Source organism: Triturus cristatus, chromosome 2_1, assembly GCF_964204655.1.
Source record: "Triturus cristatus chromosome 2_1, aTriCri1.1, whole genome shotgun sequence".
NCBI classification, from domain to species: Eukaryota; Metazoa; Chordata; class Amphibia; order Caudata; family Salamandridae; genus Triturus; species Triturus cristatus.
In genome coordinates this window covers 928943231-928960404 of record NC_140581.1, presented here as the reverse complement: position 1 = coordinate 928960404, position 17174 = coordinate 928943231, and the positions used below count along the sequence as shown (strand labels likewise).

At 51.8% G+C, this 17174-nt stretch overlaps 1 protein-coding gene across 3 annotated transcripts in view; it reads left to right on the top strand.

The window, feature by feature from the left end:
* VPS13A (vacuolar protein sorting 13 homolog A) overlaps positions 1-17174 on the top strand; it is a 2314464-nt gene that overhangs the window by 1692772 nt on the left and 604518 nt on the right. For all 3 annotated transcript variants that reach the window (XM_085633365.1, XM_085633382.1, XM_085633374.1), the window contains one exon: positions 10906-10975. In XM_085633365.1, coding sequence (XP_085489491.1) covers positions 10906-10975 — 70 coding nt within the window. The remainder of the gene's footprint in view (positions 1-10905; positions 10976-17174) is intronic.

Genomic DNA, 17174 nt, shown 5'->3' with positions numbered 1-17174 from the left:
GACTGCTGATCCAGCTTCAGCAGGGAACCCAGTAGTTTCACGGTCGATGCTGTTGGCGTCCATAGCCCCACCTGCCATACCCCTTTAGCGTGCCCTCAGTGGAGTACTGCCAGCTGGTGGGAGGCAGCATCCAATGATTCTTGGCGGGTTTTCAGTCAATAATATCAGACAAGTGGGTCCTGCAGATTGTTCAGAAGAGGTATGCCTTGCTGTTCCTTTCCACTCCGCCGCACCTTACCCTGTCTCCATAACGACTGACAGAGGACCATCTGTCTGTTTTGTGGCAAGAAGTGCAAGTCTTTTTGGCGAAAGGGGCAATTGAGAGGATGTCTGTGTCATCCTAGTCGCTCCGGTCTGGACATGGAGTGTATGATATCCAGAACTCCTGGGCTTGAGCATATGTCCTCCAATCAGGCAGGCCCTCCGTGATGGCTGCTCTCGCAGCAGGAAGGCAGGCTTCTGCACCCAGGCCTTCGCAATCTCTACCTTCATGTTCGGAGATTGAGCAGCGACAGCTGAATCTTTGACCTTTCTCCGGAAGTGGTTGATATTGTCTTGGCAGCCAGGTGTCCCTTGACGAAAACTGTTTACACCTGTTGTTGGAACAAATTTGTGGTTTGGTACGGCCCACACCAGATTGACCTCACCCACTTCAAGTTATCTGGCGTTCTCTTGTTTATTCCATCTGAAAGAGACACGTTAGTGATAGATTCCTTACCTTAGAATATCCCCAGGTGTCAGACTGGATCCGGAAAGTTTTCGTCAGCAGTACCCCTGCGCATCGGTAGGCGTCGTCGTACGGCTCCGCGTACGCCGCTGGCGTCGTAGCCGCTGAGATGACGTCGTTAGAGCTACTTAGACGTGCCCACGCTCGCTGACATCAGTTCTTTCTTTTTCCACGTAGCAGCGCAGATCCGAGAGAAAGCGGTACTCCTAGTTAAAAGTTTTAACTTGGTTTCTGACAACTTGTTTTGTCATGTACTTGACTCCTGGTGTAATAGAGATGCCCAGGTTTAAGTCCTGTAGGGCCTGCCGTCGAAACATGTCGGTATCGGACCCTCACGACGTGTGTCTCTTCTGCTTGGGGCACGCCCATGACCCTGAGGTGTGCCCCGATTGTCGGGCCATGGTGCCGAAAGCTTTACGGGAGCGTTCCCGAAAATTGTTGGAGGTCCGGAAATCGGTTCTGCGCCGATCAAGGTCCCGATCCTGTGGGAGGTGAAGGTACTGGTCGCGGAGCCATCAGCATCGCTCGTCGGAATCGGGGACATGCAAGATCCCTCTCCCTTCCCCAACCGGAGCATACAATAGTGACAGACGCGTCCCTCCTGGGATGAGGCAGCCACATGGGAGAGGCAGAGATCAGAGGCCTCTGGTCTCCGACGGAGTCCAAGCTCCATATCGACCTTTTGGAGCTCAGGGTGATCCTACTTGCACTCTAAGCATTCCTTCCCTCTGTCAAGGGGAGAGTAGTGCAGGTGTTCACAGACAACACCACCATCATGTGGTACTGCAACAAACAGGGCGGGGTGGGGTCATGGACCCTATGTCAGGAGGCTCTATGTCTTTGGATGTGGCTGGAACGTCAAGGCATTTCCTTGGTGGTTCAGCCCCCGCCAGGTTCACTGAAAGCCACAGCGGACAAACTCAGCCGACGGTGCATGTTGGATCACGAATGGCGTCTTCACTCGAAGGTGTTGCAAGGTCTCTTTCAGCAGTGGGGAAAACCTTGGTTAGATCTATTCGCCACCGAAGAGAACGCGCAATGTCAGCAGTTCTGCGCATTGGAGTTTCCAAGGTGGCACTCGCTAGGCGATGCTTTTCGTCGCGAGTGGAGTTGTGGTCTGTTGTACGCCTTTCCGCCTATACCACTTCTACCCAGAGTGCTGAAGAAGATCAGGCGTGACCGGGCCCAAGTCATTTTTGTGGCACCGGACTGGACTCGAAGAGTTTGGTATCCCGAGCTACTCAGTATGAGCTTGGATCCCCCAACAGGGGACGGTCCTCCACCCAAACCTATCCAGCCTCCACCTCATTGCGTGGAGATTGAACGGCGAAAGCTGATTCCATTTGACTTGCCTCCCGAAGTCTGTAATGTGATTCTGGCAGCCAGGCGTCCCTCCACTAAAATGGTATACGCCTGTCGGTGGAAAAAATGTGTGGCATGGTGCACAGCAAAATCTGTGGATCCTCTTGCTGCTCCTCTTTCTGAGGTCCTATTGTTCTTCCTTTCTTTGGCCCAACAGGGCTCTACTTTAGGCACTATCAAGGGGTACCTCTATGCTCTTTCAGCCTTTCTTAGGTTGCCTGATCAGCCCTCTCTTTTCAAGTCCCTGGTTGTCAATAGATTTCTCAAAGGCATTACTCACCTTTTCCCTCCTATTCCTTTTGTGATGCCTCAATGGGACTTGAACCTGGTTCTCACATATCTGATGTGCGCTCCATTTGAGCCTCTTCATAACAGTCCTTTGCGGCTATTGACTTTGAAAACTGTCTTCCTGGTGGCCATCACCTCCGCTCGGCGGGTGAGTGAGCTCCAGGCTCTTTCCTGCAAACCTCCTTTCCTGGCGATTCATCCGGACAAGGTTGTGCTTCGACCACGTCCCTCCTTTCTACCAAAAGTAGTCTCTGCCTTTCATCTCGGGCAAACTGTAACTCTGCCCACTTTCTTTCTGCCTCCGCACCCTTCAAGAGAAGAGGAAAGGCTCCACAGTCTGGACCCAAAACGTGCACTTTCGTTCTATCTCAACCGCACACAATAGTTTTGGGTGGATGACCAGCTCTTTGTTGGCTACGTGGGCGCCAAGAAAGGCCGGGCTGTGCACAAGCGAACTAGCTCCCGATGGGTTGTCTTGTGCATTAAAGCCTGTTACTCTCTGGCTAAAAAGGAACCTCTGGTTGGGCTGCGCGGCTATTCTGCCAGGGCGACAGCAGCTACCACAGCATTGGGACGTGGTGTCCCCCTTCAAGACATCTGTCAGGCGGCCACTTGGGCCTCGTTGCATACTTTCACTAAGCACTATTACCTTGACAGTCCGGTCCGGAGAGACGGCTTCTTTGGCCGTTCAGTTCTCCGTGACTTTCTGGTGTAATCTCGCTTCGCAGACCCACCACCTGGGTTGGTATTGCTTGGGTATGTATTCTAAGGTATGGAATCTATCACTAACGTATCTTTTTCAGATGAACAATTTACTTACTTGTGTAACGATATATTTGTAAGAGACATTAGTTAGTGATAGATTCCTTACCGCCTGCTCATCCTCCCCGTTCTGCGAACTGTTCTCTAGGGTTCAGGTCATCCCTTTCAGGGCCCTAGTTCTATTGCACCAGTAGTCGGTCTCTGGCACAGCTCTGCGCTTCTGGCGCGGAAAAGTTGTGTACAGAACTGACGTCAGCGGGCGCGTCTAAGTAGCTCTGACAACGTCATCTCGCTGGCTACGGTGCCAGCGACGTATGCGGAGCCGTACGACGATGCCTACTGACGCGCAGGGGTACTGGTGACGAAAACATTCCGGATCCAGTCGGACGCCTGGGGATATTCTAAGGTAAGGAATCTTTCACTAACTAGACATTCTCTTACATATATATTGTTACACAAGTAGGTAACTTGTGCGTCGCTTTGGGCACAGTTAAGGGTTATCTTTAGCCCTTTCTGCCTTCTTACAGTTGAGGAATCAGCCCTCATTGTTTAAGTCACAGGTTGTGAGGCCATTTTTGGAAGGGCTGCACGCATGTTTCTCTTTTCACCTTTTGTAATGCTCCAGTCTACCCTAACTTATCTGATGTGCACACTGTTTGAGCTGTTTCTCAGCTGTCCTTTATGGTTCCTTACGATTAAGACTGTGTTCCTCATCGCCTTCACCTAGGCATGCATGTCGATGATCTTCAAGCTCTTGAAGTCACTACACTCTACCTTCTTCCCAGACAAACTGGTTCTGTTGATGTGGGCATCCTTTCTGCCAAAAGTTGTGATGCTGTTCCATGTTGCTCAAACTTCTACCTGCTCTGCTTCACCCTTCTAAGAAGGAGGAGAGACTTCATTACTTGGACACAAAGTGAGTGTCAAACTTATACATATATCCTACCTAAGACCACTGGCTTCAAGATCCATTCTTTGTGGGGTTCTCAGGTGTGGAAAAAAGGCAAGGTAGTACAGAGGAGTCTCCCATTGGCTCATGCTATGCATTAAGATCTGCTGTGTATTGGCCAAAAGACAGCATCCAGAAGGACTGTATGCCCATTCTATTAAGTCCAAAGATGCTACAATGCATTGGGACATGGATTCCCTGTACTAGACATTTGCCAGGTGGCTAAGTGGGGGTCACTCTATAAATTCACATAGCACTATTTCCTTTACAGTCAAGTTTGCCGAGAGGTTCATTATTCCCACTTGGTCCTGCAGGACTACCTGGTTTGAGTCCATCCATAGGCCCAACTACTAATAGGTACTGCTTTGGTATCTAGTCAAAAGGTGAGGAATCTGTGACTAAAAGTTAGAGAACAACTTACCTACGGTAACGCTCTTTCTAGTAGAGTCTCTATCTAGCCTCAGATTCTTCAACAACCCTCCCATCTTTCCAGTTCTGTGATTGAACTCTTCATTATATGATCCCAAGTCTAGGAATCTGTACCCTATCTGCCAATGTGCTTTTAGGGCTCTGCATCTGTGTACGGGCAGTCTCGAAAGCAACGGATGTCAGAGCGCAGGAGTGGCATCTATATAGACTCCAAATGTAATTTCTGTGGTGGAACGGCGTTACTGCGGAGATGCAGAGCTCAACCTTCCGGAGCACAGAGGTACCTTTGAAATCTTTCTGGATTCAGATAGATACCTAGGGAATATTCAAAAGGTGTAGAAGCTGCTGCTAGATCAAGTCTACAAGAAAGAGCATTACCGAAGATAAGTAACTTGTTTACCATGCCTTTACCACATTGATAATTGTTACCACATTGAGTAATACAAATTGGACTTGGAAATTAAAGATATGTATCTGATAGAGACTACTAGCCGCAGATTCCTTAACGTAGAATTATCCCCAGGCGTGAGACTAGACCCGTAAAACTTTTTTGCCCAGCATCTCTGCGCGCTGGGGGGGCGGTACCACGCGACTCCGCCTGACGTCCTCGAGGTCACAGAAGCCCCACCCCGGCTCGCTGATGTCAGGTTTCTTCTTTTTCGCATGCAACGCGGACCCTGATCATGTTTCTTGCCTGTTTTCAGGCCTTCCTTTTCCGCTTAGCGTTTTATTGGGTACAGTGTGCGAATGCCTTCGGGCTTCGAGACGTCCTCGTCTTTTGCGCGCCAAATGTCAGCGACGGATCCTCACCCCATCTGTATGTGGTGTTTGGGGGAGCACCACGACTTCACGGACTGTGAGGCGTGTCAGCAAATGAAGCCGAAGTCCCAGCGGGAGCACCGGATGAAACTCCTTTCGGCCCGCATGTCCAGGTCGGCGGCGGCGCTGCATCCGTCCCCTGCGGAGGGCTTCAAGAACCGCCGCTTCCGTCTCCGACATCGTCCCTCCCCAAGGCCGCAAGGGTGTCGCTCACCTGTTGGCAAATGTCGCAGTTTGTCCCCGAGGCCCGGTCCCTGGCCTGTAGGGGGCGTGGGTTCTCCACGGGTGGTGGTGCGGCCCTGCGTGTCATCATCCTATCCACCGTTCCCCGGCGTGGGGGCGACCAGAGTCCAGATGGAGGCCTATGCGACGGCCTTGCAGGCCTCTTTGGCTCTTCCCTCTCTCCTTCTCTTTCTGGGACGTCTGCGGATCCCTTGCCACGTGCGTGGACTCCTGCGGCGTCTCCGGCGCCGACTGGTTCGGATCCAGGTTTGGAGGATGTGGTGCCATCGGGTTGCGGCCCTTCGGGGTTCCCTCCTTCGGAACACGGCGCCTCTGCCTCGCCGCAAACCCCCGTGGGGGTCCCTGTGGTGTCGTGGGAGGTTGCCGGGGCTCGGGCATGTCCTCGAGTCCCCCTCGGTCCTCTGGGCAGGCGGCGGCCTTGTCCGAGGCCGAGGTGACGCCGCTCAGGCGCCGGCGGCTGCTGGCACTGGCAGTGCCGCAGGGGCAGACTAGGGCTCGGGGCGTATCCCCGGTCCCCCCTCGTCCCTCCACGCAGTCGGCTGCCTCATTGGAGGTCGAGTAGACGCCTTTTCGGCACTGTTCCTTAGCCGCCCCGGCTCCGACTCAGCCCCGGTCTCCCGCGCCGCGTGTTGTGACGGAGGTCGTTCCAGCGTCCCCTTCGCCGGTCGACATTGACCTGATGCCGGTGGCGGACCCTACAGCGCCGGTCCGACATCGGGTCGTTGATTCGTCTTCGGACGCTCCCTCTTCTCCAGAGGTTCGGCAGCTGTTTGTTTCATCTTCTCCGGAGAGGGGTCGCCGCGTCGTGGCTTTTTCCCCGGCGTCTTCTAAGGACGGCTCTTCACCGTCGCCGCGCACTCTGTTTCCCCATTCATCGGTCCACCCTCCCTCGTTTCGAGCTTGGCCTTTCCTTCCTCTGGTTGGGCTGGGGGACGGCCGCCTTAACTTGCAGCCTTCGCCTACGGAGGAACTGCTTTCCCCGCTGCGGGGCACAACGGAGGCGAGTGCTGCCTTCACTCTGGCTGTTTCCACGGCTGTGGGCATCTTGCGCATGGGAGATCCAGCTGCCCATTTCCCAATAGATCATCTCCTCGAGGTTCTCCACCAGGGCTCTGGTGGATGGGAGCTGCTTCTTCCCTTCGAGGCTGCGCTCCACAATTCTCTTTTGGGGGCCTGGGGGCATACTGCCACAGGGGATCCGGTGCCCCAGCCTCTTATGCACCGCCACCGTCCTGCTCCGCATGATCTTGTCTGTCTTTCCCTCCACCCTTCTACCAGGGGCCCTCTTTTACAGGCTGCCTTTCCCTCCTTGCCATCGGTGTTGTCTCCCCCGTCGCGGGAGGCCCTCTGGTTGGATTCCTGGGGGCGCAACATCTTCGCCTCCTCCAGTGCTGCTTTGCGGGCCCTTAACACTCTTTGTGTATTAGCCAGAGCCACTTCTTGTTTATGGGACTCGGCGGAGTCCCTTATGTCTTCCGCTTCTCAGGAGGGTGTCTGCGTTGATCTGCTGCACCATGTGTTGGATGGCAGAGAGCTGGCAGTGTTTATTCTTCGATCGGCTCTGGACGTTTCGAAGGTGCTTGGTCGTAGCATGGCTTCTTCGGTGGCCCTTCGTCGCCATGCCTGGTTACGGAATAGTGTTTTCCCTGAGAACGTTAGAGAACGGCTGGTTGACCTCCCCTTTGATGCCGCTCTGTTATTCCACGACCCTGCGGATTCTACCATTCAGAGGTTTCTTGCGGGGCTTCGCCCTCCTCCTCCTCCTCCTCAGTCACCTGACTGTCGGTCTGTGTTTTGGGAGGTGTTCTCCCGTTGTTTTCCTGGGGCCTTGTAACGGGTAGCCCAGGTTGTATGTTCTGTCTGGTTGGTGTGCCTTGGGGGTCCTTTTGTGGGCCCTTGGTGCTGTTGGCTGCTGGTCTGGCCCTTTTGTTGTCTTGTGGTTTTGGCTGTTGGTAAGCCCGGTAGGCCCTGAGATTAGGCCTTCTGTCTCTTCTATTTTGGCTGCTTCATAAGCTGTCTGTGGGTATTTTCTGCAGGTCTTTATGTTTTGTCCTCTGCTGCGGAATTTTTTTCCTAAGAGGTGTTCCCATGGTTCTTGGGAGGTAACCTACCCTATGTGGGGTACTTGTAGCTATTATATAGCTCTGTCCTGTGCTGGGGAGGTGTGGTTACCCTTTTGGGTTCCTTGCTCTCCTTGGCCTCACGGTCTGCTGCAGATGCGATCTTCTTGCCAATTGTCTTGGAGCAGCTTGCGCTAGGTCCGTTCTTCTCCTTGTCACCGTGCCGCTCGGCCGGTCTGGCCTGCTGTCTGTGGCATCGTGTTGTGGCGTTTCCCGATTTTTGTCCTGTGTTTGGATGGGTCCTCTGCCTGATGCTCCAGAGGGTTTGGCTTTCCTTGGCCTCTGTGTTCGGGTGGCCAGCTTGGGCCTGTTCTCCGTCTCCCTCTTATTTTCTGCCAGTTGCTCCACTTCTTCGTTGTCAGTGTGTGTGTGTTCTGGCCCAGCCCCTCCCTTGGGGTGTGTCCTGGTCCTTCGATCCTCTGCCTTCGGTTGGCGTCTGCCTTTTCCTGGGTGCGCTGTTCTGTGGTGTTGCCTGTTGCTGGCGACGCGTGCCAGTGCAGGACTGCTTGTTCTGCTCCACCGTGGTGCTTTATTTGTTTCCTTGTGCCCCTGCCTCTGGTTCCGTTGGGCGCTCTCACTTGGTTGGGCTTAGGATCTCCTGGCCCTTTTCCTTCTTGTTCTTGTGCCATGTCCCCTACTGGGGCCCCGGTCTCTCCTGGTGGGGAGGCTCTCTCGCAGGCCCTCCTCCCTTCTGGGTATGGCTAGGGTATCTAGTCTACGTAAGGAATCTGCGGCTAGTAGTCTCTATCAGATGTCCAAGTTACTTACCTTCGGCAACGATGTATCTTGTAGAGATGATTCTAGCTGCAGATTCCTTCACAACCCACCCTTCCTCCCCGTTCTGCGAGGACCCTCTGCTTGGGTTTCTGCAGTCGCCTCCCTCTGGGTGGCTTGTCTTCTGTGGGTGTCCTCTTCGTTTTCTGCCGGTCAGGCTTCCCTCCAGCTGGTTTCTCTCCAGCGTGAGGGCCTACATTTGCTCTTTTCCTCTGTTGTTAGGGTTTCTGCTCCCCACCTGGTCTTCTCGTTGGGGGTTCTTTTACCTGTCCTTTGACCTCCTTCTCCTTTCAGAGGTTATGGCCCTCCTTGGCAATGTAGTCTGCGGATGGATTACCTGTCCTTTGAGCTTCTACTCCTTTCAGGCGGTATGGCCATCCTTGGCAGTTTAGTCTGGGGATGGATTGCTGTTGTTCCTCTGTTCCGGGCTTGTGGCCCTTCCCTTTGTGGTTGTGGTTACAGACTCTCTCTCTCTCTCTCTCTTCTGTCACGGCGCTTTCCCATGCTTGTGCCTCCAGGATGGCTCTCGCCTTGGCTTGCAAGTTGGTTCCATGGAGTGGTGCTTTGCGCTTTTCTTGCTCTGGCCTGCTGTTGTCGCCTTCTGGTGCCTTGGTGCCACCTGGTGATGTTTCTCACCTTTTGTTTCTCTCTAATTGGTCTCTGGTTTTTCGCACACTGTTCCCATGCTCTCCTCAGTTTTGTTGTGATGGCTCCGCGTTGTAGCGCAGAAAAAGTTCTCCGAAGCAAACTGACGTCAGCGCGCCGGGGTGGGGCTTATGTGACCTTGCTGATGTCACGCCCAAGGAGGACGTTGGGGCGGAGTCGCGTGGTACCCCCCCCCTCCCGGTGCACAGAGATGCTGGGCAAGAAAGTTTTCCGGATCCAGTCTAACGCCTGGGGATAATTCTACGTTAAGGAATCTGCGGCTAGAATCGTCTCTACCAGATACATCGTTACCGAAGGTAAGTAACTTGTACTGTAGGATCAGCTCCTGACCTAGAATATAGATACATATACTAATTGCATGCACTAGTAAAGCGACTGCAAGATTATTCACAGCTCTTGTTCTGCTCACAAATATAATCGTTTTAACCCAACATTACACTGTTTACTGCAGAAAAGCCTCAATATTGTTTACTTTATCTAAATTATGTGGTTCCAGGGAGAAGGCACAACACCCTCACAACTTTTTAGCCTGTTATCTTGGGGTTTCATTTTGCAAAGTTTTAAACTTGTCCTGACAAACCTTTAATGTCAGCATACTGAGCATCTAGGGGACCATGGTCTAAGGAATCTGGTTTACCCTATGTCACAGCACGTATTATTTTATCGAAGGCTGGTGAGGACAGAGGTTCCATCCCCATCCACTTGATTCTTGAAATGATACTACATAACAATGATCAAACATTCCCACAGTGGTGGAAGAAGCAATTCTGGACCTCAGTCATAAAGTAGTTGGTCTTGACGGATATGCCTCTTCACTTCGCATACCATTATCCCGCATGCTGTCACAACGCGGTCGTAACAACGACCGCGTTGTGACAACGCATACCATTAACCCGCAAGTCGTTACAACGACTTGCGGAGTGGGGGCGCTGGATGTTGGAATAGTAAAATTTACTATTTTAACTCCAGTCTGTGCGGACTGTAGGGAAGGTGTTGGATTTAAATCCAACACCTTCTCCCCCCTCCGCAAGTCGTTGTAACGACTTGCGGAGTAATGGTATGCGTTGGCACAACGCGGTCGTTGTTACGACCGCGTTGTGACAGCATGCGGGGTCACGGATGCGGGGTGAAGGTAGTTTACCGGTCGTGACGTACTCCTTGAATTTTGAAAAGGAGCCCTTTCCATCAGTTTACCCAAAAAGGCCTGTTGGTGATAGGTCTTAAGTTATCTTTGTTGTTAAAATCAAGTTAAAGGTTCTGCTTTAGGTAGCTAGGATACATTTGATTTTGCCAGGAGTTCCAGATGCTTTGTGATGCTCTCACAAGTCTACCTTATCTTTCCTGGGCGATTCTTATTCCACATCATAATATTATTTAGGAGCTTACTTTGTTTCTATATATACAAATTGTTATTGATTGAAAGGGCACAGTTTAACTCTTTCATGTCTTATAAACGGTTCTGAACATTTTATTACTCTCTCTAACAAACTTGATGTAATGCTAATTGCTATTCGCTGAAGAAGCAGGGTGGGAGGAAGTTCTTATTCATAAATTCAGATTTGAGCATTTTTATTAGAGTAGAGTTTTAAAAACTATTACTACAGTATGAAGGGCTTGGGAGTTGATTTTCTTATTACACTCTTGCAATGTATTGTATTCCTTGTCTGTACTGTGTTTTGATGCTTTAACACTTTTGTGCTGTGTACTATTAAGATCATGTAAACACACATCCTAAATCCAGTTTTATGCACCTTTTATCTTCACAGCACCAAAGCCTTTTACAGAAGTCAGTATTGTCATGAGGTCTGCTGGACATTCTGAAATAACTCGTATAAAGTAAGTTTTCTATCTATTCTTCAAAGTATAAAGTAAGTTTGCTATTTCTTCTTCAAAAATTCCTTTGATATATTCCATTTCTAATCATAAGCTGAAGACAGATCTGCTCAAAATAACACAGCAATTCTTGAAATATTACAGATGGTGTCAACTGCCACCTTAGTTTTTTTTGAAGATCAAACTGCTAATTTCTATTTTCTGAAAAGCAGCGCGGGAGGAAGTTAATATTCATAATTTGGGCAACATCATAGCTCTGTTTCTCATGGATACTACACATTCCTCACCTTCAGAATATTTCAAGGTTCTAGACTAGTTGGGGAGATGTTATCATTAATGTCCATCACGAGCCAGTAGATGGCTCTGTATGGCTCCACAGTGTCTTCATACCACCTTAGAGGTGGTGGAGCAGAGCAGCATACATGCACCACCCCTGCATGCTGTTGTCAATTCCTTTCTTTCTGCAAACTTCAACATGGTTCTGGAGCTTTGTCAGTTTTTGGTTTTCCAGTGACTTTCTTGCAAGTCATTTAAAATGGTGGTGGTTTATCTTTACAATGCTGTTTCTTTCCATCTGTGCCATCAAGAGGGTTCTAGACTTTGAAGGAGAAGTGGCTATTACACTCGCTGTTACCTCATTCCAAACAGGGATTGGGGGTCTAAGGCCTATCCTGGACCTCCAGCCTCTGAATTCCTTCCTATGGAAGAGAAATTCAAAATGCTTATGATGATAATCTAGATCCTGTCCACTTAGGACCCTCATGACCGGAAGTATCCCAGAACCTGCAAGACATATTTTCATATACCCAACCTGCCGTCCCACAGGCGTTGTCTGAGGTTCAAGGTAGGCCAGTAGGACTTCCAGTTTGCTGTGCTCCATTTCGGCCTCACTCGTGCTCCTAGGGTGTTCATGAATTTGATGGCAGCGTTTGCCTGCCATCTTCGGAGATTGAGGATCCCTGTATATCAATATACCTGAAAGAAACACGTTCGTTATAGATTCCTTTCCTTAGAATTACCCTCAGGCGTCAGACTGGATCTAGAAAGTCACCAGTACCTCTGCGCGTCAGAAGTTGGCGTTGGTCGGCTCCGCGTCCGTCGTCGGCGTCTTGGTCACCGGGATGACGTTGCGGCAGCTACTTAGACGCCGCCCTCGCGCGCTGTCAGTTCTTTCTTTTTCTGCGCCATCCAGCGCAGATCCGGGAAGAGCGATAACCCAGTCATTTTTTGACTAAGTTTTTCTCGACTTTTGTCAACTTCTTGTTTCGAGTCTCCGACTCCGAACAGGTGCACAAGGGATGCCCGATTTCAAGGCCTGTGATTCTTGTAACCAACTGATGTTGGTGATGGATCCGCACCGCGTGTGCCTCTTTTGCCTGGAGCGCGACTACGACCCCAAGTCGTGCTCCGACTGTCGGTCGATGGCGCCGAAGGTTTTGCGGGAGCGGTCGTGAAAGCTGCTTGAACGCTGACAGTCGGCTCTGCGCTGGTCAGGTCCCGGTCGAGAGGGAGTTCGGGGGACTGGTCGCGGAGCCGCCACCAGTCTGGTTCGAAATCATCGAAGTCTTCGCACTCGGGGTCGGGTAAGTCAAAGCATAACAAGAAGTTGAAGAAGCATCGTCACTCTTTGACTTCTCCTCATCGTTCGGCCGATCCGACGAGGCACGCTGGTGGTGCCACACCTGCGGCTCCACGCGTGCAGCCCGATGGGTCCACTCCGAGCTTCCCTCCCTTTCTGGGACCCGAAGCGACCCCCCGCCCAGCTTGGTACGTTCTACGAAGCGATGCATGCCATCTTTGGGTGGACCGACCCCGCCGGCGCGCCTTTGGGCCCCGTCGGACTCGGTTGGGGGGCCTAGGTCTTCGCTGCCGGTGGCACCGGCGCCGCAGGCCCTCCTTCGCTCCAGGCCTGATCCGGATCGGCACCGGTTGTCCTCGTTACTCCTCCACCGACGCCGCTTCCTACGGCACCACTACCACGTTCGGCACCGGTTGGCTCCCCGGCCGGCGTCGACCCTGGCCTCCTTCCCGACGTGGACACAGACCGACGTCATCTGACGCTGGATCTGGCGCCAGGTGGGGTTTTCATGCCCCTGTTCACTCCTAGGGTCCCTTTCCAACAACAGTGGCACCCAGAGGATGATGAGGAAGACTGGGAGGGGTCAGGTGACCCTTTGACTGACCAGCTAGATACTGAGCAGGACTGGAGAGAGGAACTGGGGGATGCCAGTGGTCTTGACACTTCACCCGACCTTGGCATGTTGGCTCCTTCTACCGTGGCTACGGATAAGGGAGCATCATACGCTGTGGTGTTGTGTAGGGCGGCCGAGGCTCTCAACCTCGAGCTTCCTACGGTGGCGGTCAGGACTAACCTCCTGACTGAGGTGTTTCAACCGGCGGCGAGCTCTTCGGAGCCCCTGCTGCCGTTTAATGAGGCCCTCACTGACGTCCTTTTGGGCACGTGGTCCAGGCCCAACACTGGGGCTCCTGTGGACAGGATGATCGCCCGACGCTACCACCCAGCTCCGAGCGACCCCACTTTCCTCTCCTAACACCCCACCCGGGAGAGCTTAGTGGTCCAAGCCTCCACCTCCAAAAGCGCCTTCCCTACCGCTCCACCGGAAAGGGAATCTAAGAAGCTGGACCATTTTGGCAAGAAATGTTCTCTTTCGCCAGCTTGGGACTGCCGTCCGTAAACACCGCATGTCTCTTGGGCCGTTATTCGCACTCAGTGTGGGATACGGTGGCGCAGGTACTGCCTCAGTGTCCGGAGGAGGCCCGGGCAGTGCTCTCCCAGGCTGTCGCCGCCAGGAGAGATGCAGCTAAGCTTACGATCCGTTGTGGGCTGCACACCGCCGACTCTCTAGGCAGGACCATTTCAATGTCGGTATCGCTTTGCTGCTACACACTGGCTTTTCAGGGGAAGTCCAGAACACCTCGATGGACATGCCTTTTGATAGCCGTCGCCTTTTTGGTGACAAAGCAGATAACGGGTGTAGGAGAGTAGGGTCTGCTTCCTATGGTCACCCCCACTTTTTGCTTTTGCTTTACTGGTTTTCGACTTAGATGTGGCTGTGGGCCTGCTAATCAGACCCACAGCCCAGCTGTTCTCTCTCTACATTCATACTATGTACTTTAGGTACGTAACCCAATTGGTAAGGATCACCTTATGAGTGCCTGTACAGTGTACCTTAGGTACCCAGGGCATAGGTGTACCCTAGGCCTACTAGGGGCTGCAGCATGTATTATGCCACCCCTGGCTGGCCTCCCATCATGACACAACTGGCTGATCACTCAGCTGGGGCAAGGTTGTGTAATCACTCCTTGCTTAGGTATAGTATTCCTATACCTACCTTATATATAGACACATGGGTAACCTGTAAGCCACTCCTATGGCAGGCCTTAACAATCCTGGAGGCAGAGTGATTGGTAACATGTGAGATGGTGCTCTAGCATGAGCTGAGCCTGTCTGCAGCTTTCGGAACCATGTCCTTATAGCTGTTCTATGATATCGCCTACCATATACTCTTAAAGTGCCTTAGAATCCTCGCGGTTATGGTAACTATGGTTTGGCTTTATCAAAACATGTCGTGTAAGGTGTCTAACACTTTGGAATACTACCCCCACACCATTTCTGGCGATGGGGATAGTATTCCCCCCTTCTAGAAGGAGAAGACATGTTAAAATCCTACTTACCCGGTTAAAGTTAACCAGAGCCCCAGCATCACAAAATGGATGCTGCTGCCACAGACACAAATCTGACCTCCTGCTGCTGGGAGTCCTTCCAGCAAGGGAGGCTTGGACAATAGGTTTCCTGCCTTGGGAGGTGCTAGCACCACCCCAGACAGGACTTAGCGTATTGGGGCAGGGAGGGATGAAAGAAACGAGACACTGCCTGGGGCACACAAGGTGTCCCATGCATAGCCCGGTTCAAACCGGTGCTGGGGCACTCCAGCCCCAGCCCTGGCGCGAAACTGGACAAAGGGAAGGGGGTGTAACCACCCCCCTCCCTGGTCCCACCCGTAGGAGGGACCTAGCAGGTAGTCCAGCCCCCCATATTAGTATAAAAGTGGGAGCTCAGTCCCTAGGACTTAAGATTATCCTGAACTGAAACTAGACACGAAACTCTGGACCTTCGACATTCGACGACAAGAATACTGAAGAATCTCCCTTGTGGCCAAGGAGTGGCCACCCTGTGCAAACAGGCACCACCCAGCGACCTGCCGTTTACTTTGCCCAAGTTCTACGAGGAACCGACTGCAGAGCCCGACCAAAGCCTTGACTTCCAGACTTCTCCGACCCTGATCCACATCCACAGCGGAGCTGAGATCCGTGGAGGCGACGAGAGACGCGGGACCGGCTACCTGGGAAAATTGGCGAGTAGCTTCCAGCGCAGCTTCTGAGGCATCCTCGAAGTTGTGCTCTGGGGATTGAGAAACCCCAACCTGCACCGAAGATCAGCCCTCCACACTCCACGAGTTGTGCATGGGGCCCTTCTGCATTTTCCTGCTCGACGCGTCTGTCCGGTTGCTGGCCCGTTGGCTAGTAGCCTCAGTGACGACGAATCCTTAACTTTCCACCACTGGTTTGGCTCCTCCAGACTGGCTCCTGCTTTCCTGTGAAAGAGAAGCACCTCAGACCTTCCTGGTCTGCACCTGAAGCGAATTTCGATTTCTGCGTGGGTTGCCTTTGCCAAGGCTTGTTGACTCCAATCGGGACGTCGACTCCGCCATCAGCAAGATCCTTCGTGGGACAGCTCGTATCCTGGTTCTGGTCGTCCTCGACGCCTCCTGGCTAGTGACCCAGACTTTGCACCCTCTGCTTTCAGGTGTTCTTCCTTCAAGATCCATCCTTGGGTCCACCGGACATCTTCCTCCTGGCCGCCCGCCAGCATCTTTTCTTCAGGCATCCATAGGATCCAGCGACGACACCCGACACATCTTCACACCTATGCACCCGTCTCCTGTGGGCGAGGTAACGCGAGTACTCCGGTGCTCCAGTGATAATTGACTATCCAAGTGTCTAAGTCTTTAGTTGCTTCCTCCTCGTTACTTCGGAAGTGTCCTTATTCTTCCTATTTCTAACTACTACATTCCTATTGACTTTAATATAACCCGTGTGTGTGTCTCCACACTGCACACGCTTCCCGTGGGCCTCCCACTTCCTAAATATTGGTAGTGTAGTGTAGCCCCAGCGATTCGCTAGGCCCTAGGCCTACTCCCTGTTCGTGATGTGGTACTTATACCACTTTCTTAGTATATGGTTTGCGTGGCCCCCGAGCCTAACTGTATTTTTCCTGTGTAACTTAACGTATGCTATGTGAGAAGTTGGCCTGATATATGATGTCACTAATTCTAGTGTGTGAGAAGTTGGCCTGATGTATGATGTCACTAGTTATAGTGTACACCTTATATCAGTCCAAATACCCTTATGGTGATTGGTTGTAAAGTCAACCTTATAGACCAGCTATCCTAGTGGTAGCATGGACAAGAGCAGTCTTAGGCTAAACTCTGAATGGCATGTGAAGCCAGCTGTGATACCATATATAATCCCTTGAATACCAAATGAAAGGACACCACAACAGATATATATATAAAATAAAGTGTATTTATTCTAAGCAAACCCTCAGCACTCTTTATGAGATTAGAGGTAAGTACAACACAGTCTTATTAATGCATACAGTAAGTCACACAGGTAAGTAATACAGTTAGGCCCTAGGGGCCACGCAAACCATATACTAAGTAAGTGGTATAAGAACCACTGTCACGGAAATAGAATAGGCCTAGGCCTAGGGAATCGCTGGGGCTACACTACACTAGCGTTAGTTAGGAAGTGGGAGGCCCACGGGATTCGTGTGCAGAGTGGAAACACTCACGCGTAATGCGTAAAAGTCAATAGCAATGTTACAGTTTAGAAATAGATAGATTTAGGACACTTCCGGAGTAGCTAGGAAGTTGAGACTTGAAAACTAGACACTAGGATAGTCACTATCCTGATGAGCACCGGAGTACCCAAGTTACCTAGCCCACAGGCTGCGGGTGCATAGGGGTGAAGATGCGTCGTTTTCGTCGTCGACTCCTATGGATGCCTGAAGAAAGATGCTGACAGGCAGTCAGGGGAGAGTGTCCGGTGGATCCCAAGGCTGGGATCAAGAAGAGAAGAAACCTGCAAGCAGAAGGGACAGAGTCAAGGTCACTAGCCA